Raw genomic sequence first — 25,622 nt, forward strand, 5'->3', positions numbered from 1 at the left:
CGTCGCCGCTCACGATTGCTGGTCATTGGCACGTACGCTTCGGCACAGAGAAGTGACAGGAAGACGGCGAGAATAAGAAGAAGAGATTTGAGCCAGCTCTTCGAGCAACTTGGTTTCACTATTCTTTTCTTCTTTACAGAAAAAAAGTTGATGATAAAAGACAAGAGAGAATAACAAAATATTCGAGAAGAAAGGGGTTGTCGAAAGATCAAACCCGGGTGGAGAAGATTGGGAATAAAGGAGGCGGGGAGAAAAAAGAAGAACCGAGAAGAAAAAAGTTAATTTCGGTGACCACAGAGAATGTTCGATATCACTTATCACAGATCACAGAATGCTGATCAGACAAACAAGGTTTTTAAATCACATAAAAAACAAGATATAAGCAAAAAACTTTTTTTATTCATCTCGGTTTTTTTTTGGATCTCACAATATACCGTAAATGCTTTAATGGAAACCCACCCGATAATTTTGAGCTCAATTATCTTTGTTCCTGAGAAAAATATCAAAATTCTGTCAACTGATAAACTATTGGTGATGTTATTATGAATAATTTATCAGTTTACAACATTTCGATATCTTTCTCATAAATCGAGATGAACTGGCTGGAAGATGACGGTTTGGTAATGGTAAATAATCTGATGGACCCTGTACTTTGAGCTCAATTATTTCAAATTCCAAGCAATATGTCAAAATGTGTCAACTGATGAAATATTGGGGATATTATGATAAACAGTTTATCAGTTGACAACTTTTTATATTTTCGACAGAAAATGAGATAAGTTTGTTCAAATTTATCTGTTCGGAGTGATATCTAAAAAAAGACAACTAAAATAACAACAAAAACGTGAGAAACTGAAAATATTGTTTAGTGAGACTGAACTTTTCATTATTTCAGACTAGTGGAGTTAATACTATTTGAGTATACGTGAAAAAATCAAAAAAAAACTAACAGCTGTCATAAAAATGTGTTTTGCACTTTTTTCTCGTCAAAAAAAGAAGATTATAAAACCAAAAACACGAGATCAAGAAATCACTGACTAATTCAGTATTCTAGTTTCAAGCTAAATCAGATGAAAATTTGAAAATCTAATCTTCAAAGATCAGAAGATCAATTCGATCGAATTCACTGAAATTCAACCGGTTTTCTCTGATGTTTCAATGACATCAAAGAATAACAATTGTGTGCAGAAGATACAAAAACACACCATTAATCGAAATTTGATAACAAGTGTTGATGTTTCATTTCTATTCTCGTATCATTTTGAATAGAGGTCATCAGCATTGGCAGCTATAAATATTTATTCCATCTTCTTCATCGTTATATGTGTGCGAAAGCTTTAGTCAAGTTAAAGAAAATAAATCAGCATTGAATTTTAGAGAAAAGGAGTACTGGAAAAAGCATATACAACAAAACGAAAAACGACAAATTTCATCACGGAATGGGGGGACAACATGAGAAATTGGTCAGATTGGTTTTTGTATGGACAGTACTGGAAAACGGTGGCAGGATTTGTTCTCGAGAAATGGAATCCATTCATAAAATCAAGATTAGTGCTTTGTAGTGTGAAAACTATGCTAACATTTTCAGAGAAGAATGTGGAGGTGTGGATTTTCAGATGAGTCATATAAAGGGACAATAATATAGCGATAGGGCAAATAAGCATACTTTTGCATTTTTTGTAGAGGGAAATTTGACAAAGCTAAAGAAAAATGTGTTGTTAGGGGAAGGAAAGGAGAGAAACAAGTGACCAGTGAGAGGAAGAAGAACATTAACGAAGAAAACAATTTGTATATGACACAGGCGATTAGCTCTGGAACAAGGCGTGCACGAATTGCTCGTAGTCGAGACCTCCTTGGATGGCACGTCCCGAAATAGTGTCCGTGTACGGCTTCATTCGCTTTATGCAGAATTCGGCTTGTTCCGGTGTTAGGTTCTGAAAAATAACAATTGAAACGATCCTATGAAAATAAGTGCTTACCGCGTAGAGCTCCTCTGCCGTGACATATGGTCGGAATTCCTTCGAGAGCGCTCTGAATGCCATCTCGATTTCCTCCGACGATTGAATGTTCTCGGTTTCCTTGCTGATCATGAATGCCATGTACTCTTGCAGAGTCACATAACCATCTCTGTTCGGGTCGACAATATCCAGAATTCTCTGGAACTCTGGTTCTGGCTGTCCTTCGTCCACCATCGGCAGATCGTATCCAAGCGCTCGCAGACAGCTCTTGAATTGTTGGTGGTCGAGTCTTCCAGTCTTCTCCTTGTCGAAATGTTTGAACATCATTGAGAATTCTCTGAGGGCTTCTTCTGTGACTCCTGATTGGTTTCTGGCTTGGATCTGTTGTTCTAAATTGTGCTGCATTCGCATTGCCAACTGATCTAACTGGTCCCATGCTTGTGCAATACCGACTGTCGAATGTTCAGTGTACCTGGAAAGAAAGTTGAACGTATTGGTTTTTTCTGGCAATTTTTATTTACCTATTGTCCAGGATAAGGTTTCTTTCTAACATTGCTCCCTTGTCTTCAATCTGTCGCAGCTGAACTTTGTTTGCCTTGATTTCCTTGGCTTTCTTCTCAACTGCATCCAATTGTTCTTCTAGGGTACCTCCGGCTTCCATCATCTGAAAAATAACAAAGATCATAATCAAAACTTTTTGCACTTGCAGTACAAACCTCTTGTCTTGTGTTTGTCAACCAGGTGTGGAAAGCATTGGCCAACTTGGCGAACTCGCGTCGAAGTTTGTCGTTCTCCTCCTGTCTTTGATGCTCTTTGGCAAGCTCCTGCTCGCGCTCTTTGATGATTCTCTGCAGATTGCGCCACGTGTCTTCGAGGGCATCCATGGTGAACCATGTGTAAGGGTTTGGACCCACATTGAACGACTTGATCCGACGATCAAGATCTTGGAGTTGGCGGAAGTCCTCTTCAGCGGAGGACAATGAGCGCTGGAACTCAGCATGGGCGTCGCGCAAAGCACGGATCTCTTCCAAAGAGTTGCATCGGACTGGATCGGTCAAGTCCTCCTCAGCGTTCTCAAACCACGAGTTGAAGGTGGATGCCTTCTTGGCGAATGCCAAGTAGAGCTCCTCGATTTGCTTGAATTGCTGTTGCATCTTCAACAACTTCTGGCGGCGGGCCTCGGAATGGGAGAGAAGGTTTTGCCAGCGTTGGATAACATTGGTATGGCGTTTCTCGATAGCTGGGGATTGTTGGTGGGAGCTGTGGACAAGTTGGTCCTTGAGCTCGGTGATTCTGAAAATAAAAGCGTTGCATTAAGAATTTACTATGATAAAACAAACCTCTGAATTCCCTCGTGCTCAAAAGCATTGAGACCAGCGTCGAAGGCTTCTTGCTTGGTGAGAAGGATCTGGACGGATGAGAGATCTCTTCCGAAATCCTCGGAGCGGACTTGTTGCTCCTTCTCGGCGATCCACGACTCAACGACGTCGCACTTCCACATGAATTGAAGGTAAGCAGAGTTGTCGCGAAGCTTGGCAAGACGTTTCTCGGCCATGCTCTCAATCTCAACGAGACGAGCCCGGAGTTGATCGCATCTTTGTCTGATGTGTGGAGCGTGATGATTTCCATTCTGGATGAGATCGTCCCCCTTGCCAATCAAGTCAGCAACACGTTGCTTGTGAAGCTCCAAATCGACTTGGAAGGTGTCGTGTTTCTTGAGAAGTCCTTGAACTCCGGCCATGTTGTCTCCAAAGTTGTCGGATCCCAAGATTTGTTGCTTCTCGTTCATCCATGCTTCCTCCTCTTCGACATCTCCCAAAAACGCTTGGAAGGCCTCGGACTCATCAAGACGTTGGTGACGGTTTCCAGTGAGATCACGGATTTGTCCCCAGCTTTGTTCCAAATCTTCCATACGCTTCTTGATTTGATCTTCTCCAACTCCAGCTTCAGCAGCGGATCTCAATAGTTCCTCTCCCTTCAGCTTGACAAGAGAAACTTGTGGCTCGTGAGAAGCCAATTCGGTGTCAATACGACGATGCTTGCGGCGGAGGTTTTGAACTCCAGGAAGATCACGTCCGTAGTCATCAGAAGAAACAAGAAGCTTTTTCTCCTTGATCCATGACTCCTCATCATCAATATCACGGAAGAATTGATGAACATTGAGAGCCTTGCTCAACTTGTCCCGACGATCGGCAGCCATCTTCTTCACTCCGTCGTAACGGTCAGCAATCAACTTTCTTCTCTCAGCAATTTGTTGTCCTTGGAATTGGTCATTTTCAAGGAGGGAGTCAGCTTGCTCGTTCATTTCTCCGACACGATCTTGATGAGCGGTGATGTCAGCTTCAAGAAGGGAATGCTTCTTGAGAAGGTTCTCGACTGAAGCCAAGTCCTTTCCATAGTCCGCAGATTGAAGTAGAATCTCAACTTCTCCCAACCAGAACTCGAGGTCCTTGACAGCAGCCATGAAACTCTTTTGCTTGTTGGCTTCCTTGAGGCGGTAACTCTTCTCGGTGGTGGTCTTGACAAGAAGGTCCCATTGATCGTTGAGGGCCTTCAGACGAGCACTGACAGCAGCTTCACCACCTCCACACTTGGCATTCTCAATAAGGTTGTTTCCAGCTTGGATGATAGCGGCGATTCTGTCCGAGTTGGCGTGGAGCTCTGCTTCGAAGGCTTGTTGCTTCTGGTGTTTCTGTTGGATGTTGGTTGGGTCGCGGTAGTTCTCCTCTTGAGCAATTTGGAACTTCTCGGTCATCCAGTTCTCGATCTCATCAGCATCACGACTGAATTGTTGAAGAGTTTGAGACTCTCCAAGCTTGGATCTCTTCTGAATGAGAGCCTCCTTGAGTCCATTCCATCTATCAAGGATTTGATCACGCTTGCGAGTGACAGCTGGTGAGTCGTAGTGGTTATTCTTGATGAGCGACTCAGCGAACAGTTTCAATCCCTTGATCTTCTCCTCTTGAGTGTTGATGGCCTTGTCGAAGTCCTCGTGCTTCTTGATCAAAGACTCAACATTGTCTCCAGATGGGTCTTCTTGAGCCAAGAAAGCTTCACGAGCAGACATCCAGGTATCAGCTTGCTCGCAATCACGGTAGAAGAGTTGCAGCTCCAAGCATTGGTCGAGGATGTTACGACGAGCAACCCAGGCGTCCTCAAGTCCCTTGCGAGCCTCGTTGACACCTTGAAGACGGTTCTCAATGTCACCTGCAGCGTAGTGGTGGCTGTTAAGAAGTTGGTTTCCAAATTGGTCGAAAGCTTGGAAGGTAGCTGCACGGGAGTCAATCTCGGTACGGTACTCTTGATGACGTTCGAGAAGTGCTTCGGCTCCAGTAACGTCATTGGCTAGTTCTTGACTGCTAACGAGTTGGTTCATGGAAGCAATCCATTGCATCAAGTCACGGTAATCAGACAAGAAGCGTTGGTAGTCATACGAATCGAGAAGCTTCTCCTTGCGGTTGTTGGCCTTAGAGGTAAGGCGGTTCCATTGCTCATTGAGCTCACGTTGCAAATCATAGATCTGCTCGGCGGCTTCTGGGTGGGATTGGCGAAGACGATTGGCCTTCTCATCCAAAGACTTGATCTTGTCTCCGAGAGCAGCCAAATCACGCTCGACTCCTTCATGCTTACGCTGGAGAGCCTGAACGGAACGGAGGTCACGTCCAAAGTCCTCGCTGTCAAGGGCATCATCCTTCTCTTGTATCCAGTCACGAGTCTCATCGACATCACGGTGGAAGCGTTGGACTTCGTGGGCAGATCCGAGTTGTTGCTCACGTTGCTCGGTTTGCTCCTCCAATGCACGCCATCTGTAATTCAAACATTGTCTTCAATTCCATATTTCATCATTATTACCTGGCATTAAGGTCTTCGATTTGTTGACGAATGCGGACAGCGGTCTCGGTTTGTCCAACAGAAGTGAGAGCGGTGGCAATTTGGTTCATCTCTTGGAGACGGACCTCATTAGCCTTGAGATCTCCCTTGAAGTCATCAAACTTCTTTTGGAGCACCTCGACTTGCTCGAGATCAGTACCAATTTCTTGTTGAGCGGCAACAGCCTCCTGAAAACAGAAAAATGATCATTCTCATTTTCAACACATCACGAGCATCAAGTCCACAAAGCTTGGATACACAAGTCAAAAATGTTTGACCACAAATTAGAATAAATAATTTCTTTTACACAAAGCTTGAATGATCGTTCCCAAAAAAATTCACAAATAATAATAAAAAGAGAGCCACCATATCATACTTATTCATAAATTTACACACCACTGCCTTTCCAAATAATATTCAAAATCATATATAGAAAAATATGGAGACAATGTATAACCAAAATTCGATTTGAAAAAATTTCTTTCATTTTCTCCCAAACTTACTTCTGCCATGTTAGTCTAAAATTTGGTTAGAAGGGTTAGTAATAATGTTATAGTTCACGATAGTTCACTCACGCGGCTCTTGATCCATTCAGCAAGATCGTTGGCCTCACGAAGAAGTTGGTATCCCTTGCAGGCTTCCTCGAGCTTGCGCTTTCTGGTCTCTCCGAGCATCATAAGACGTTGGTACTTGTCCTCGATTTCAGATTGTTTTCCTCCGATGGAGTTGACCTGAAAAAGACAAAAAATGAGCTGAAATTTGAACCTGTTGTATATATACCTGTTGTTGAGCATGTTGTTGAGCAGTTCCTGGCTCGATTCTCTTCACATAAGCAGCTGGAACGAATCCTTGACGATCGTTGACCTCAACCTTCCACCAGTCCTTGTTGCTAGCGTTGAGAAGAGTGAGAACGTCTCCCTTCTTCATGGAAACCTCACGTGGAGATTTCTCCTGGTAGTCGTACAAAGCCAAGACACAGTCACGTCCCAACTGTCCCATTGGTTGCTCCTGGTACTTGCATTGAGAAGCTTGCTTACGAAGATCCTCAATGGTTCCCTTGAAAGCTTCCAAGTCAGACAACAGAGCACGGTGCTTCTTGAGAAGGGCCTCAGCCGAGTCTTCATCCTTTCCATAGTCGGTGGATCCAACGATTGGTTCCTTCTCACTCATCCAAGCGTCAGCCTCGTTGGCATCAGACAAGTATTGATGGGCTTGAAGGGAGTCATCGAGTTCTCCACGTCTCTTTTCAGCCTTGCTCTTGAGGATTCTCCAGTTGTCGCGGAGTTGAGCAAGCTTGTCACGGATTTCTGGAGCCAAGAAGTGACCTTGTTGGATCATATCATTGGCAGCGCTGCTAACGCTCTCGATTTGGCTGTCATGGTTGGCAATCTCAGCGATCAGAGCCTGTTGTTTTTTGATCAAGTTTTGAACTCCGATCAAGTCACGTCCACGGTTGGTCGATCCAGCAACCTGCTCCTTCTCACGAATCCAAGCCAACTCGTCTTCGATGTCACGGAAGAGTTGGTTACCTTGAAGAGATTCTCCAAGCTTTCTCTTTCTCTTCTCGAGTGGATCACGCAGAGCATTGTAGCGTTGTTGGAGAGCCTCCTGCTTGCGAATGATGACTGGAGCGTTGAAGTGTTCCTCCTGATGGAATTGTTGAGCGAGGTTCCTGATTCCGTCAACACGATCGTTGTGAGCGTTGAAATCAGACTCGAGGAGTCCAATCTTCTTCTGCAGGTTTTGAACCGACACCAAGTCCTTTCCATAGTCCTCCGAAGCAACTTGTCCTTCAAGCTCGCTGAGCCACAACTCAACATCCTCAATGTTGCGGTTGAATTGTTGCTCGTTTCCAGCTTCACGGAGTTTGGCTCCCTTCTTATTAGTGGCATCGACCAACTCATTCCAGAGGTTGTTCACTTGGCGAAGACGGTCACCGATCTGAAATTCGTAACACTAATTTCTAAAAGAAAAAAATTCAAACTTACATGGTCAGCGGCAAAGTGTCCACTCTCAATGATCTGTTCTCCAGTAGAGCGAATGTCATCAAGACGGTTCTCATTAGCTCTGAGCTCTTGCTCGAAGTTGATATGCTTCTGGAGCTTTCCACGAATGTTTGTTGGGTCCAAATAAGAATCGTCACGAGCGGTCGAGAGCTTCTCGGTGATCCAGCTGACCATCTCGTCGCAGTCACGGTCGAAGGTCTGACGCTTGTAGCTTTCTTTGAGAGCATTTCCACGTTGACGAGCTCTGTCGAGAAGACGACGACGGCGGTCAAGAAGGGCCTGACGTCTCTTAGCGACATCATCAGCGGCGTAGTGTTGTCCTTGAATGAGCTTTGTAGCAAATTCATCAAGAGCGTTGATCTTCTCCTCTTGAGCAGCAAGAGACTTCTCAAAGTCCTCGTGTTTCTTGATGAGATGCTCGACAGAGTCCAATGAGTCTCCCAAGTCAGTGTTAGCAAGGAAGGCTTCCTGCTTGTTCATCCAAGTCTCGGCTTGCTCGGTGTCACGGTAGAACAGTTGAAGGTCCATGCATTGCTCGTAGAGAATGCGGCGTTCCTCCCACAATCCAAGAAGAGAAGACTTCTCAGCTTCGAGCTTCTCAAGTTTCTCTCTCACTTCTGGGCTTTCTGGAATTCCCATCTCGACAAGCTTCTGTCCAGCAGCAGCAGTCTGGTTGAAGGAATCAGCACGAGCATCGATTTCTCCCTTGTGCTCCTGATGGCTTTCAAGGAGGGCTTCAGCTCCGGCGACGTCCTTGGCCAACTCATCGGCTCCAATGACAGCCTTCATGTCTCCAATCCAACTGATCAAGTCACGATAGTCAGCGAGGAAGCGGTGAAGTTGGAAGCTTCTCTCGAGACCATCCTTACGGTGCTGTGCTTTGTTCTTGAGTGCATTCCACGCTGATCTGGTGCTATCATTCTTCTGGTGGATAGCCTCTCCACGGTCTGGATGAGTCTCGGCAAGCTTGACAGCTTCCTTCTCGAGCTGAAGCATCTTTCCTTCCAAAGCAGCAAGATCACGTTCGGTTCCCTCGTGCTTACGTTGAAGGGCTTGAACGTTGTTGAGGTCTCTTCCATAGTCGTCACTTGACAAAGCCAAGTCCTTCTCTCCAATCCATGCTAGAGTCTCATCGGCATCACGGTTGAATCTTTGTACCTGATGAGCTCCAAAAAGTCCTTCCTTGCGGGTGACGGCAAGGGTATTCAAACGGTGCCAGGCGTCGTTGACATCGTCACGTTTCTTGTAAATCTGATCATGCTCGGAGTGTCCCTCCTCGACGAGCTTATCAGCGGCACCGTTAATTTCATTAATTCTATATTGATGGTTGTTGAGTTCTTTCAAAAAGTCGTCAAATTTGCGTTGAAGGATCTCAACGTGCTCGAGATCCATTCCCATGTCTTCTGCGGTGACATAGGTTTCTTTCTCTCGAATCCAGTAGAGAACTTCGTCGCATTGACGAATAAAATGCAAAAGTTTAAGAGCTTGTTGTAGCTTAATTCCCTTGTCCTTCAGTTTGAAGAAGAGCTTGTCCCATAAAGCGTGCAACTCTTCCAAACGTCTCTGAAAATATTAGAATGACGGTTGGTCTGGAATAGTTTCTAGTCTACCTTGATGTGATCGCTTGCGAAATGATTATGTTGGATCATGGCGTTTCCGGTCTTATCGAGGTTGGCAATGGTCTTGGCGTGAGCCTGCACCTCAGCTTCGAACGCTTCATGCTTTTGAATCTTGGCCTGAAAATCATTTTTGTTGTTTTGTTGTTCTTTTTTTGCTTCAGCTTAATCCGATTTCTTTCTTTCTTCTAAAACCAGTTCTCTCTTCCAATCCACTTATGTGTACGTCAGTTACTCTAAATCAAAAAATTATAATCGCCTTTCATCTACTACCGAGTAAGATACTCGGAGGGACGCTTATCACTCCACCAGTTTCGTATCCAATAGGATCAAGAGGGGTCACAATAGTTCCGATTACGCTGTTTGGTATGTGTCAAGGACGACTACTCCGTTCGTCTTTTTCATCCGTACCGTTCCCATCCGTCAGATCGGGATTTCCGATTAGAAAACTGTCGGAAGAGACAGGGGAAATTGTAATTATGAATAACGGAGGATTTATATAATTTGGCCATTCAAAAATACTTTTCCATCTTAATCAAGTTAGATGGGGGACCCTCTTTTCTCTTTCGGTGAAACCCAATTGTTTATACATGAAGTACATTTTCAAGGCTCTAATCTTCAGCAAGTGGTTGTGTCCCTTCGCTGCTCACAAAATCTGTTTTCCCCTCAGAAAAAGAATAAAAAGAGAATGGGACCCCCTAATACTTTTTGTTGGTGCGTGTGTATGTGTGTGTGCGCTGCGCCTCTATCTGTGTCCCCATTGCCCAAAAACGATGGCGGCTGAGCTCCCCATGCTCTACAACAACGTTTCACTACGCCCACAAACAAGGAAAGAAAGAATGGAACCCAAAAGCTGGAGTCTCAAGGGAAAATAAACGAAGAGGAAGAAGAGGAGTTGGTGTGCGCGGAAAGAAGAGTTGTCGTCAAAAAAAGAGAGGGGACCAAAAACATTTTCAATTTTCTGGAGCTGGTGAATGATGAATGATTTGGATTGGGAGAGAGAGTTTTGGCGGGAAGATGATCAATTTTTTGAACTAACCTGAAGATTGCTAGGATCTCTGAAGTTCTCCTCTTGGGCTGTCTGAAGCTTCTCGAGAATCCAAACATTCAACTCATCAGCATCTCTGAAACACAAATTCTTTAAGAAAGCAAGTCAAAACACTCACCTTTTGAAGTATTGAAACTGACGAGCCTCCTCGAGACGATCCCTCTTGGTCTGCGAATGATCCTTGAACAGCGAATAGTGTCCCAGCACTTCCTGACGACGCTGTTGGATGTCGTCCGCTGTCTCTAAAATTCGAATCTCCTGTGGTGGTGGAACTTCGAGCACCGGCTCCGGTGGAGCATGAGTATCATTCGAATCGGCCATAATCTTATTTCGCTGAAAAACACAGAAACGGTTCGATGAGAAAGAAGAAAAAGAGGAAGAGAAACCAGGAAGAGACTATAAAAGAACCCGAAACAGAAACAAATGAGCAAATAAATGATGCCAAGAGCTTCATAGAGGGATAGATACAACGTGGAAACAAATACTGTGGAAAAAAAGAGAGAAAGAGAATGCTCAAATTAGATGAGCAAGAGAAGAAAACAAAGCTGGAGGAAATAGAGAAAAAAAATGCGGAAACGCTTTTATTCATCTCTCCACTCTCAGCCGGTGACATGTAAAACAAAAGGAATGCTCGAAAAAGAGTTGAAATGAGAGAGCACCGGAAAAGGGAGTGTTTCCTGCCCACTCACTTGCCATTTTGAATTTTTTTCACTGCATACACGATAACATTGTTTGTATGACTCACTAGGAAAAGAAACGATTTCAAAATAATTATTTCAAAAAAAGCTCACAGCTGTTGAACATTAAAACTGGTAGCATTGCCATTGTTCATCATGAAAGGAGAGAGAAAGAGGGGTCCGTTGCAAACTGGTTCAAGTACAAGAAGAGCTGGCAGGCTATCGATCGGGGGGGGGGGGGCCAAAGTCCTCCGTTTTCCCTCTTCTCCTCCTCCTTCTCCACAACACCAACACAAAACCGAATGCGGCGAGAGAGTGTGGTTTACGGTGGAGTGCAGCAGCCACACAAGACAGTGAGCAGAGTGAAGAGAGACATTTGGCCCTGGGACGCGCGCTCGCTTAGTGTATGTGTGTGCGCGCGCTCGTCCCGCTCTTTCCCTGTCTCACTCACCAATAGAAAAATGTTTGCCCTCTCTTCGACATGCACACTATTTCTGCATTTGCCGGGGGTTACTCTATTTCTTTTGACTCGCTCTAGGAGAATAGAGGCGAGGAAGTCTCCACCATCACTCTCCCTGCATACAACGCCACCACAACCCCCTCCGACGACACTTTTATGTATATATTCGGAGAGAAAAGAGTATATAGAGTATGTCCTCTAAATATTTGCAAGTTCCATTGATGTGTTGTCAATATAAAGTTGGGTAATCGATTCGGAACGGGGCAGAAGTAATTGGAAATGGAAAGTGACAAACAACAGGCGAGGGGAAACACTTTTTTGATGAAAAAAGTGATTCAATTAGGAAAATGTAGTGGTTGGTCTAGAAAATACTATACGACAGAGTTTTTGAATAATTCAGAGCAATAGAAAAGGCTTCAATGGAATCCTGTAAGACAATAAACATGGTCAAGCATTGGTTCAGAGAGCCCTCCTCGAAAAAACTAATAAAACAAACACCGGAAACGGGAGCCAAATCTGTCAAGTGCCGGATGGAGGCCACCTGTGCGCCGTTCCTACGTTTAAAAACTTCCTGTGGACCGAAGGACATTTTTCATGTGGTCGGAAGAACTTGAGGATTGAAGAGAAAAAGAAGACAAATGAAAACTATTAGTTTTTCCTATGAGTTGAAGAAGAATAAGAAGAAACGAAATCCGATACAAAACGATGGGAAACGTTTCATATAAGTGAAAAGGGAGCATCTTCTAGAAGGACAGCTATATAGAGTCAGTAGTGGAGCAGCATCAAATGATAGAATTCAAATTCTTTCTGCGCGAAACCTTCTCGAAATAAAACAATTAAATAGAATCTGAATTTTGAGGCTCAGAGTTTTCAAATATTCATCTCAAACTTCATTTTTTTGATGACTAATTAGTACAGTTAACAAACTAACACATCGGCAATAGTACAATCTAAGCCTGTCAGGACCAATCAATCTTTATCACATCTTGACAGTTTCTTCTATCATCTTTTAAAATATACGTGAATGTAGAGCGCCCGCAAAAACGAAGAGTGATAATTTGAAATTACATAGCGCATGAGAATAAGATTCCATTAAAATGTTGAAAATAAAGGTTTCAGTGTAATCGGTGATTTTAGAAATGACACGATGTACCATATCTGCTCTATTTTAAGCCCGCCCTATACGTGCACTTTCAGGTCAATTATCTCGGTTCTTTCAAAAGATATCAAAAATGTGTCAATTGATAAAATGTTTTTGATATTATGATGCATTACTAATCAGTTAACAATTTTTTATATATTCAACAGGAACCGATATAGGTTGGGCCAAAGTTAAATGATTTTACATTTTTTGCACAAAATTTGAATTAGGCTAACAATACATTATTCAAAAAAGATCGAAAATGTTCTAATATGATTTTTTATATCATTCTCATCAGGTGAGCTCAAACTGCCAGTACCGTAAATGCTCTGGTAGAGGCAAACCCTATTCGTGCACTTTGAGCTCAGTTATTCGGTTCTTTCGAAAGGTATCTAAATTTTGTCAATTGATGAAATGTGGATTATTTTATGAAAAATATTTTCGCAGTCGACAAATTTTTGATATCTTTTGTAGGGACCGAGATAATTTAATTTAGTGCATAGGCAGTGCGCTTTTATTAAAACATTCACGGATTCATTGGCTTTTTTAGATGAATTTTTGGAGAATTAAGCTTATCAGAAATCAAAATACTCAATCACAACACAACTGAGAAATAGTGGTAATGTGGCCTAGATTTGAGAAGAAGTAAACAAAGAAAACAAGACAAATGACTTCAATATGAAAGATGGGAACACAAGGCGTTAACAAAGTGAGAAATCAAAACAAGAAAACGTTAATCCTAGATGGTAGAAACATATGGTGGCAGTAAAAACTGGAGAGTGTCTGTGAGCAATTACATTCTTGCATTTGAAATACAAATGCTCCACACCAATTATTCAGAAGATTCAAAGACACCGGTCAGATGATTCATCAGATGTAAAAAAACCGAAAAATGCCGTTGTTCAACACATAGTACTGATTTCAAATGAACGGGAGTAGATACGGGCGGCAGAAAAGTGGGCAGAAGAAAAGAGGAAAATGAGGAGGATATTATCTTGAGGTCATTTGTCGTTTCGCATCTCCAATGACACTCACTTCCCATAAGTTTGAAAAGAGGTGAATGCCATGTGTCGAGAAGATATGATTCAGAGCTTTTGTGAGGGTGTCATTGCTTGGAGTGTTTGTCGAATGCACAGAAAAATTCTTATCAAACAAACCTTACCTTTGTGTTTGAATGCTTCTATGAGTGACAAAGGTATTAGGTTCTGATGGAAGTGAAACAGTGGTAAGTTGATAGAAATTTCAGTAATTTTGATAAGTAGTTAGACCAGTTTGTTATTTCACTCTCTCATGCATGAAAATGTTGCTTCCGAATGAATGTTCCTTTAGAACGAACAAAAAAGAATTAAGAAATATATAATTACTGCGAGAAAAATCTCCCGGTATGTGACCGTATCCATCTTGCCGGGAACTATCTGACGGAAATGACTGGTCACATATTTGTAAGGAATGTGTTGATCTATTGGAAGAGATAGCGGTAGGGAGGCGGCCGAAAATGACAAATGTATGCAAATGCCGCCGGCATAAACACCTGAATTAGTCATCACACAAAGGACAGAGGTTCAAGAACTAGGAAAGGGCAATGAAGCTAAACAAAAACCGAGCTTTGAAAAAAGTTTGAAACTTTCGAAAGATACGCGACGTCGCAGCAGAGTATAAAATTTCGAATTTTTATAGGGGGAATTCCATCAATTCGTTTCTGATTTTTGGCAAATAAATATTCGAAAAGTTACTCATTTTCAAGAAATCCTTTTGAATGAAGAAAGAGTTTGAAATCCCTGAAAACGCTGTTGAGAATGCAAGCGCGCTCCGTTCTTGCCTAAGTTGTTTTCTTGCATTTTCTCAGCCATTTCTGATAGAGGTTTTGTTATTTTCAGTGATTTTCAAAAAAAATACTTGCATCGATAAAAAAATACAGAAAAAAACGACCGTGAACTTTGAAAACTCTGAAGGTTTGTACAAAAAGAGCACACATTGTGGTCTTGACAAATCGTTTTTTAAAATTTCGAACGTCTTTCTGAATTGGTTTCCAGAGTAACAATATGAGCATAACAACTTTGGAAACGTTTCAATGCATAAACAATTTTTTTCGAATTCCCTCAAAATATATTTTGAACATTAAAGATTCTTAAGTGTTGTTAAGCTATTACTCAACGGTCCCATTTTTCCCAAATTCCAGATTTTTCACACAAAAAATCAGAAAAATATCGGGAAAGTCAAAATAGTTTGAAGCGCGTTTAAATATTCAAGGTTTCTATTCGGAATGTCTGTAACATTTCTCTGATTCTCAAATTGTTTTAAAACCCTTTCAAATTGAGAATGAATGTTTGTCATTAGATATTTAAAAATAGAATGGTTCTTTTTTTTCCTCTGTAATCTCTCAAGGTGAGAGTTAGTCCTCTAAAAACTTATATCTAGATTTGAACAATAATATATTCTCTCATAATTTGAGTCTGTTCATTTCTAAAACATTGAACAGAGCTAACAAACTATCTGAAGCTGTTGTGGCGTGACCGTCCTGGAGAACGTCAAGCCTCAGATCTACGTGGCGATAACAACTGCCTTTAAAAGCTTATTGAACTCTGTATTAAATGGTTCTCTCTATGTAAATAAACTAGTAGTTTATCCCTCGTCTCATACACCGCAAGGACATAACAGAAACTTTCACATTTCAAGGTCCCTTTCCTTTTTTTCAATTCATTTTTTTTCACATAATCAGTTTCCCTGCAAATGAGGAACAGTAGTAGTAGTAGTAGCCAATAATACAATTAACACAAAGAATCGTATACTTCTTTTTTATGAGTGACCGGAATTTCAAGTGACCACGTTAGGAAGATGTCTAGTGAAGACCCAAAAACCGATAAAAATTTTCTGACTGAATTCTGACCGAGAGAGAATTTTAGAAAAAAAGAAGTCATATCTCCTCTTTCTTTAGAAAAGATAACCTCACGGACAACTATAAGAAGAAATGTCATAGGAATTGGGAATGTAGAAAAAAGTTTCGACATATTTGAATCTAACAACTCAAAAGTATAATCAGCTGTTTGAATTTTTCTTGTGCTAATTTATTTGAACGAAAGTTTCAAAAATAATTTCTGAGATTAGGTGAGAATTTCTGTATTTTATTCTGCGTTTTTAGTCCAGTAGTTCTCATCACAAAAACACAAAATGACGCAATTCGACTGTTATCAGCTCGAAAACACGAAGACGAAAACAAATTTAACTGAAAATTGATCCTTTCGTAAAACTTCTAGTACTCTATTTGTGATTCACTACAACATGATGTGTTTTCGAGAAATAGGAGGAAATATCCATATTTTTACGAATAAGAACCAAGACATCATCTCGACGCTCAAAAATAACTTGAATTAATCGCTTTGTACTTTTTCTAAAGTAGTGATGATCATCAAGGTATATAAAGCAGTTCGCACATATGCATGCGAGGTTAGTAGTTTTTGAGAATATTTTTTGATGAGATTTTTTTCTAGACATGAAATTATTCTTGAATGTCCTATTTATAACGCCAACTGTTTATTAAGTTCTAACAAAACATGAAATAAAATGTTGGAAGGTTCAAGCCCCACAACTTCAATTCCTTGAATAGAATTTACAAACAAAAAGTTGACAAATATATTTTTTTCACGTCTTCCTCCTTCAAGAGCTTTGAACATTGAAATCAGAACCTTTCTTCAAATTTAATTTCCTTTTCACGATTATGAGCATCTGATAATATGGAACCATTGAACATTCAACCTGACTTTTCAACAAAACAAAGATGTGTCTTTATACAGTGTTTGCCTTCGCTTTGAAACAACAAATCTCATGAATGAGCAACTTTTCCAACACCAGCTTCTAGTTGTGTTGGTCCCTTTTTTCTTTCTGCTTTTTTCCTTTTGTTTACGGAAAATGCCAAAAATTCATCTCTTTTTTGGTACAAAACCTAATTTAGAATTCCAAATTTGTACTACATTTCTACCGTAAATTTTGTTTCTAGAAATGTTGCGTGGTGCATAATTAATCTTTGTGGATTCTTTGGTCCCATCAAACAACGGTTTTCTGTTGCAAACAATTGATGACTCCATTGTTGGTAAGACATATTGTGAATTTGTAGGAGTGAAAAGTCACAACTTCTCGTTGAATATTCTATGTGATGATTTGAAAGAAGAGGAAAAAATGAGTCAAGGGAAACAAGAAAAGATCTAAGAATAGAATTACGAGTGGAGGACGGAAATTGATGAGTGCAGAGAAATGTTGACCTGCCTGTTAGTCAAGAAAGACACATAAATTAATGAATAGGCTAGAGTTCTTCATGAATTTAATATGGTTCTGCAAGAAAAAATCGAAAACTAGGAAATGGAAAGTTTAAAAAACTCGTAATTTTAAACAAAAAAGTGTTCCTCATAATCAATACTAATTGTGTTAGTTTCAAACGATATGCATATCTCATGGGAACGGAGATAAATGAGCTCAAAGTGCTCGTTTAGGGTGGTTAGAAAATTTAGGAAAAGCTTGAAAATGATAAATATGAAAACTTGAATGACGATGTGGAATGAAAACATTCTGGAACCCATTTTTGAAGAGTTTATGATATGTACACTATCTGCGAAAAATTCGGGGGGTACAATGATTCGGGAGTACAAGGGGGTACAACTGATTTAGGGGTACAAAATTGGTGATTCGGGGGTACAAAATTCGTGGCTACAAATATTCGGGGGTACAACGATTCGGGGGTACAAACTATCAATGATTCTGGGGTACAACCCATTTCATTTAGGGGTACAACGCTTGTGATTCGGGGGTACGATTTTTTTTGAGGGAGTTTCTGAATTCCTGAATTTCAGAGCTTGAAAATCTCAGAATTCTTAGAATTTCAGAACTTTGTAATTCCAGTATGTCGGAATCTGAAAATTTCGGAACTTCAAAATCTGAGAATCTGAGAATTTCAGAATTTCGGAACTCCAGAATCGCAGTATTTCGGAATCTGAAAATTTCGGATCTTCAGAATCTGAGAATCTGAGAATTTCCGAATTTCAGAACTTCAAAATCTCAAAGTTTCAGGACGTCAGAATCTCAGTATTTCGAAATTTCTGAATTTCCAAAAATTACGACAAAAGTTTTTCACTTCTCATTGTCACATTGTTCTTTCTGATTTTAAAAAATCTCGAAATTTCCGGAAAGAAATTTCCGGAAAGCATACAATGGAGAACTGTAAAACATACTTGCAAAATCAGGGCCCGGCGGAGCCGGGTTCTCCAAATTTGAATATTTTTTTGAAATTTCAGTCATTTTTTCAAAATTCATTGTGAAAAAATCATTTTTTATGGACACTTATTTTGAAAATTTTTTTACTTGTCCGAAAGGCTTTCCATTTATTTTTCTATGGACCCCAAAAAATTTTTTGAAAAGACAGGAAAATTTTCTTCTGAAAAGAGACGGGCAGGGCCGGGCCCTGAAAATTCTGAAAAAAGCCCGGCCCGGCCCGTTGCAAGTATGCTGTGAAATATTCTATCAATTTTTCTCAATCGCTTTTTTTTCTCAATTCTATCTCAATCCTTCTGTTTCTCAATATTCCTTCGTTTTTTTCCTCCTAATTTTCCTCTGTTTTTCTTTTTTTTCTCAATTTTCGTGGTAATTGGAATTTTTCTCATTTCTTTTCATAATTTTCTAGATCATTGAATGAAGGAAACAATCACAATTTAGTGATTTACACACAAAAATTCAAAAATCCCAAAAATTGGCCCAAAATGAGCTATTTTCTTTCGAAAATTGATCGCACAAGCAATAAAACATTACAAAAACTATAAAATTAATTTTTTTTCGAATAATTACCACGAAAACTTGAGCAAAAACGATGAAAAACGAAGGAAAACAGAGAAAAATTGGATTTGCGAAAAGCTGTGAATTTTGCGCAATTTTCCCATGGAAGAGAAAACTCCCCAGCTCGGCCACGGCCATGGATTGATTACGTCATCGCTCGCAAATTGTATTTTTGGGATCTTCTCCTTTTTCCTTCGTTTTTCATCGTTTTTGCTCAAATTTTTGTGGTAATTAATCAAAAAAAAATTAATTTTATAATTTTTGCAATGTTTTATTGCCTGTTCAAACAATTTTCGAGATAAAATAGCTTATTTTGGGCTAATTTTTGAGATTTTCGAGTTTTGTTGGTAAATTGCTAATTTGTGATTGTTTCCTTCAATCAATAATTTAGAAAATTGTGAAAAGAAATGAGAAAAATTTCAATTACTACGAAAATTGAGGAAAAAAACGGAAAATTGGGGTAAAAACGAAGGAATAGTGAGAAACAAAGAGAAATGAAATAGAATTGAGAAAAAGTGGTATTGAGGAAAGTATCGGCTGGGTTTTAATCCTAAATTAAGCATTAATAACCTGAGTTTGTAAAACTTGACAAGCTTATTTTACAGTTCTCCATTTTCAAAAAGAACAATGTGACAATGAGAAGTGAAAAATTTCTGTTGTTCTAAATTCCCAGATGCCGAAACACTGAAATTCCAAAGTTCGGCAATTTTTAGATTCTCAGATCCTGAAGTTCCGAAATTCTCAGATTCCGAATTCTGGAACTCCAAAGTTCTGAAATTCTGAAATTTTGAAGTTTTGAAGTCCTGAGATTCTGAAATTCGGAAATTTTTAGATTCTCAGATTTTGAAGTTCCGAAATTTTCAGATTCCTAAATACTGGAATTCCAAAGTTCTGAAATTCTAAGAATTCTGAGATTTTCAAGCTCTGAAATTCAGGAATTCAGAAACTCCCTCAAAAAAAATTGAATTTTTTGCCGCTCTCATAGACATTACTTACAAGTAAACCTTAATTGTCTAGATTTCTGTGAGAGACATCGAAAAACAGTAAACTGACAAAACATTAGTCCTATTCTGAGAAAAACTTTATAAGTTGACAGAATTTTTGAATCTCTTGAAAAAACAGAGACAATTGATGTTATAAGGAAAGCGATAAAGTTTCAGACTACCATAAACACTTGCCCCCGAAAGTGTTAACTTCAGTACACACAATCCAGTACACATATTCCAGACTCTAAAAACCGTAATCCGGAATTTCGGATCCGGAAATTCGGATTCCGGAATCCGGAAATACGGAAATCCGACATCCGGAATACGGTATTCAGTAAACCTGCAGTAGGATCTCAGTGTACGGATGTCAGAATCTCAAAATTCTTAACATTCAGACCTTCAAAAGGTGGCCGCTGAGCTCAAAAACTTCCAAAATCTCACCTTTCAGAGTGGAATTATTCTTTTGTGGATCGGCCAAAACGTGATTTTAGGAATTTTTCCGGTTTCTCGTTTCCGGGTCACGCTGATGGCTCCAAACTTTTTGAACTTAGGTTTTGAAGGGAGACCTTTTTTTCATGTTGACACCTTTTCACGAACTTTGACCTAAATAGGTGTTTCAGTGCAAGCGAAGGGTGGAAGCATAATTTTGTGGAGCACTGTATAATATTTATTATATCAACAGAAATATTTTGTCAGTTGGCCAAATGTTGATATTTTTTACATTAACCGAGATGAATCGGTTCAAAGTGGAAAGATCAGGTCTTATTCTTTTGCAGTGTTAACGGTACGTGTTAACGGAAAAATAACATTTGTGCTGTCCTTTTTTTGAGGATAGAAACTCTTTTTTTCAATAAAGAACTGAAACTACGTTTTCATGAAAAGCCGAAGTCAGCTTATCATTTTCTGAGTTTCACAGCTATTTTTAACTTGGTGAAAAATCTATTATAGTGGAACGGCATGATACTGAACATATCACGAGAGCCGGATTAAGGCGGTGTTCTAAGAAAAAACTTCTGTTTACTAGGAACACGAAGACACGTGTTCTCGGTATGACTATCAGTTCTATACAAAGCTGACGATACAATGGCTTGTTATCACTCAACATCATACACATGTCATAAGGCCTGGTACTTCTTCATTAATTTTGTTTTCGCAAATTCTACTAGGATCTTTGTCTGATGAAGTGAATCACATTTCTCAGTTTTTCCCAATACGGCGAAATATATTAAAGTTGAGCGACTTAAGCTGCTTCTCCCTTTCATCCACTCTTTGAGATCTCCTTAAAACACAAATCACATGAAAATTCTCTTGTTAATCTGTATAAAAGCCTTCCCAACTTGAGACCCATCTAATTTCCCCCTTTTTCTTGCTGAGATAGAATTTTCATTTCCGTTTTTTTTGTATTCTGTAGGCATCATTCTCAAAAACTTAAGATTTATTCATTCATGCTCTATTGACCTTTGTTTTTGTTTGTTTTCATTTTCAGCTGCAAACTAGAGTTTCATACATCCTTTCTCCTCGAGCTTTATATTTAGTTCCTTGTATTTCAAAACACTTAGTTATGCTCCTCCTGACGTTTATATCATTTTCTTTGTTATTATCACCTGTCACGACGATAAAGTTTCCACTTGTCCTAACCCTAAATCCCCTAATCTCCCTGAAAGGAAATGTTTCTATTTTACATTTACTTGACTCATACTTCCCTTGCTAAATCTTGTTTATATTCATTCAAATTGCACCTGTCCCACCTTTTATAGTTTCTGCTCTTGTAACCCTTATTCCCAGAAAACTGCTCCCCAGAAATGGAAGTAATGTTTCTTGGAAAAGTACTTGATCTTCATTTTCCGTGAGATCTCGAAAGAAGAAAAGCGATCGCGAATTTTGTGACCGATGACCGAAGCAAAAGATTATATGGGACAAACAACCGACTTATGTCCATTGACGCACGAAGGGCATAATCGTAGCGAGAGCCGTCATCAGAAGTCACTAGATGAGATATCTCAAAATAGACAATTTTAAGAAGAAGTACGAAGGCCGTATCTTGTGAATGCATGAATAATGAGGACTACAGTAAGATCGGAGGTTAGGACGAGATGCGTGGATGGAAGAAAATTTAAGAAATTAAATTCTGAAATGATTACAAAGATAAGGTTATGGATGACTCACACTTGAAGTTGGTGAAATTAATCAATTTTTTGATAGAATTTGTTTCAATTTTAACGAATTAAGTTACTCAAACAACGCAAAAACAAATACTTCCGATTTCGGAAAATTACGATTTGAAAAATTTTGAAGTTCTTAGTATTCCGAGTGAAATTTTTGTAGTTTCGGAATATTTAAATTTTGGTTTCGAGAATTTTGAAACAATGGAATTCTCCGATTCTGAAAAGCATCGAAATTTGAAGTTTTGAAATTTTTAGACTTCGAAAATCTCGGGACTTCTGAATATTGGTTTTGAAACTTTTGGGATTTCGAAACATTTTGATTTTGAAATTTTTGAAATTCCGAAGTATTTGAATATTTCGACATTTCGGCAAACTCCAATTTTCAGCTTTTCGGAATATCAAAATGTTCGGTTTTTAATAATTGGGAATGTCGAAAATTTCAAGTTTCTGAATTTCGGAATTTCATAAATTTGCGCTCCAGCATATGGCATACCGTAGTCCAATAAGCTTCGGAATCTTATTAATAAAATGGTAAAAGTTTTTGGAATTTTCGTAATTCCAAATTCTGTTCCACACATCTCAGCTTACTGGAAACAACTGAAAGGTGCAGAATTTTTGTTTTACTTCCCCGTGGTTCAAAATTTTGCCATGTCATAAGTTGGCGACCAGTGACTGGTCATTTTTTTCTTTGTCAAATCACAAAAACTGATACATATTATAGATTATTTTCTTTTTCTCCGTCTAACAAGTAGATCAGCTAAGAAGATGCTATATGACATCTTGTCTTATCCACTGTTTTCATCCCACCCCGACAGTCTTTGGCTATCCGAACATTAAGAATAGATAGAGTGAAACGGGAGAAAATAGAACGGGTTTCTTCGCGCGGCGGTGCGCAAAAATGACAGTCGCACTCAGTGTCAGAATCACTTTTGTTTTGAATCCAAACAGAAAGAGATTCATTCCTTTTCTGGGGATTAATTTTTGTATCCTTAATGACTACAATTGGGGTTTTTTTCAACAATACCACCTCCCATCCCGTTATTCCTCGAATTTTTCTTTTCTGACTTTGCTTTTCATTCGGTTACCGGCAATGAAACGGCCGATTTATTTTCTCTTTTTCTCTTGGCCTCTCCTAATTTATAACAGTATTCATCAGTTTTGGCCACGTTTCCCATTTCGATTCTCTATTCAACCGCCCGCACGAAAGACCTCTAAACTTTTCCCGATTGTTTTTCTTCTTCTTCTTCTTACTCCTTTTTCTTGTTCCCATCGTTTACTTCAAGAATTCTATTCATGTTTCAGAATGGCTCGTGGACATCAAAAGGCTCTATCCCAACAGAGGAACGCTGAAAAGACAGCTAAAGCCAAGAAGGCAGTGGTAAGTCCCTTTATTCAAAAGAGCCTTTTATTCCAAAATTGTCTTTTTCTAGGGAAGCGATCAAAAAACCGCAGCGATGAAGTCACTCCATCATAAGTGCACCGTATGCATGGTAAGTAAGGGAAAGTAATTTCCTCTTTTTCTCGGGGCCTATTTCCTGCAATTCACTTTTGATTCACCTTCTTCGCACCCCTCGAAATAAACCTTTCTAGAAGTAACCAGTCACGCCATGTGTGACGACACCAACACGAACTGATTTTGTAGTCTTTTTTCGTTGTTATTCCAGGCCCCGATTTAGAGGTTTTCTAGACATTGTAGTCAGTCTGAGATCGAGAGTCTTTCCTTCCAGTCGTGTCAACAATGACGTCTGAGTGTCTCTGGTTGGGGATAAATTTTACAGCGTGTATACTTTGTACCGAGTCTTGAAAGAACTTGAAAGAAAGAGTACTGTATATAATTTCAGAGCATGATGCCGGATCCAAAAACCTACAAACAACACTTTGAGAGCAAGCATCCAAAGAGTCCCATGCCACCAGAGTTGGAAGGAGTCCAAGCCTGATGCCTCATATACCCCATATGCCAAAAAATTATTCCGAGATAAAAATTATTTCAGAAATAAATTATTACGTATCCTACGAATTCCCGCAATCTCGTGACCACACTTATTAGTACTAATCTAATCTTATTAAATGGCAAAAACTATCCTAGATCGAACAATTTCAATTCAAAACAAGAACTAATCCACTGTACGTCAAAGATAACAAGTTCAAACGATGTTTTCTTTAATCCTGCTCTGTCAAATACCATCCAAAAACGAGACATCTTGAATTATCACAAAACGAGCTCTGAAAGGGATTCTCCTTACAGAAACAATGACAAACTGATTGGATTAGGGCGAAAATCGGTGTTTTTGCTATTCACAAATGTGCGGTCTCTAAATCCTCCCAGAGTACGATGATTGTACTGCGAGTACGTCAATGATCCCTCACTAGATCAAACCATCCAAATTTCGAAAATTACTCATTTCCTGATTCCTGTTACCGTATTCCAATATGAGTCACACCAGGCCCCGTTTTTAGCTCCAATTGGCTCCCAACAAAACCAAGCAGCTGCTCATGACTAATTCACTTCCTTTTCTTTCATCTATCGGACCTTTTTAGAGACTAGATGCTCATAAAAACTAATTATCCGAGGGGGTTCCAGGTTCAACGAAATATGAAATGAGTACGTGCCCCACAATAAAAAATGACATGAATCGGATGAGGATGATATGACATATGTCCCCAATCATCTACGTTTTGTCATCAAACAACACGCAACAATAATCGGCATGCAAAAATTTGCATGGGTCAAAGATTCTATAGAGAAGGACTTTGGACTCTAAAAAGATGAAAAGTTGACTCAACAGGAAAATTCGTCAGATCCGATAGGCTAAAGTTAACGGATAAGCAGTATGGTCTTACAGAAACACATCTCAGATCGGTATTAATCTGAAAAAGCACAGATTTGCATGTAAAAGAGAACTATGAAACCGAAAGTGTATCAGGAAAACAACATGATGTTTTCTTTAATTTGTGGCTGGATTACTGTAGCCAGAAAAGCGGGTTTCTAGTTCGTAAATTCAAAAACTTACAGACTATAAATTTTTAAACTCGAAAACTTCTAACATTTACCTGATAAACGGTTCCATTCAGCTACCACCGAAGAACAATACAGCTCATCCAATGTGAATTTTCTATGATAGCTACAGTAACCCAAAATGACGAGAAATGTAATCTAAGCGGAATTTTTTCTTGGAATACGATACTACTGGCAGCAAAAGCGGGCTAAATTTTGCTGAAAGCGTCATTTTTGAGCATTCAGAGGTTTGTTCCGGTGTCAAGTGCCACGAAAACGTTTCCATATAAATATCAAAGGTCATTTTTTTGCAGCCGCCTCATATCTCCATCAGTGACATTTTTTTTTCTGCTACTAATTTCTAGGATCGTTTTTCTCGAATTTTCTAATAATCAATGCTTGCGAAATTTCAAATTACAAAAAATATTTGAAAATGATTCGGACTCTGGAACGTTCTAGAAATTGAAAAAAATTACCTTTGAAAATCAGAATGCAATTTTTGGTACGGTAACTGATTTTTCTTACTGTAACTGGATTGTCTAGTTAGGCTATTCTCAACCTATCCCAAAGTTTCCATCTAAATCTGGGTTTACAAGATGTTGAGGTTCCTTCTTAGTTTTCTTGGCAGTCCATCTTAGAGCTTTCCGGACCAAATCCTATTACTTTCACAAAGGCCCATTGTTGTCTTTTTTTCATTAGTAAATAGTCAACAGAATTCTAACGTAAGAACTAAATTATGCATGCTTGCGTCAATCGAAACGATAGATGGCATCATGCCTCATTCTAGATTCCACATCGCCTTTCAGATGTTACCTATTGTAAAAACTAGGAAGTGAGTGAAAACCCATCATTTTTATTAAGAAAAAACCCCTTATTTAAAATT

At 39.5% G+C, this 25,622-nt stretch overlaps 3 protein-coding genes across 3 annotated transcripts; 1 reads left to right on the forward strand and 2 right to left on the reverse strand.

Moving 5' to 3' along the window:
* Positions 1-1,805: 1,805 nt before the first annotated feature.
* Positions 1,806-10,819, reverse strand: Cbr-spc-1 (the record flags this gene model as incomplete). The annotated part of the gene is given in 11 exon segments (XM_045239448.1): positions 1,806-2,430; positions 2,480-2,622; positions 2,660-3,251; positions 3,299-5,764; positions 5,811-6,016; positions 6,404-6,559; positions 6,582-7,769; positions 7,784-9,397; positions 9,445-9,570; positions 10,490-10,574; positions 10,617-10,819. 11 exon segments carry the CDS (start codon positions 10,817-10,819, stop codon positions 1,806-1,808), a joined length of 7,404 nt encoding a protein of 2,467 aa, XP_045095342.1.
* An 11,058-nt stretch (positions 10,820-21,877) lies between these two features.
* Positions 21,878-22,108, reverse strand: CBG27631 (the record flags this gene model as incomplete). The annotated part of the gene is made up of 1 exon (XM_045239449.1): positions 21,878-22,108. The coding sequence occupies one exon, from the start codon at positions 22,106-22,108 to the stop codon at positions 21,878-21,880; it is 231 nt and encodes a 76-aa protein (XP_045099471.1).
* Positions 22,109-23,047: 939 nt separating this feature from the next.
* Positions 23,048-23,681, forward strand: CBG14140 (the record flags this gene model as incomplete). The annotated part of the gene is made up of 3 exons (XM_002644285.1): positions 23,048-23,122; positions 23,175-23,234; positions 23,586-23,681. 3 exons carry the CDS (start codon positions 23,048-23,050, stop codon positions 23,679-23,681), a joined length of 231 nt encoding a protein of 76 aa, XP_002644331.1.
* Positions 23,682-25,622: the final 1,941 nt, after the last annotated feature.

Source organism: Caenorhabditis briggsae, assembly GCF_000004555.2.
Source record: "Caenorhabditis briggsae complete genome, chrX, whole genome shotgun sequence".
NCBI classification, from domain to species: domain Eukaryota; kingdom Metazoa; phylum Nematoda; class Chromadorea; order Rhabditida; family Rhabditidae; genus Caenorhabditis; species Caenorhabditis briggsae.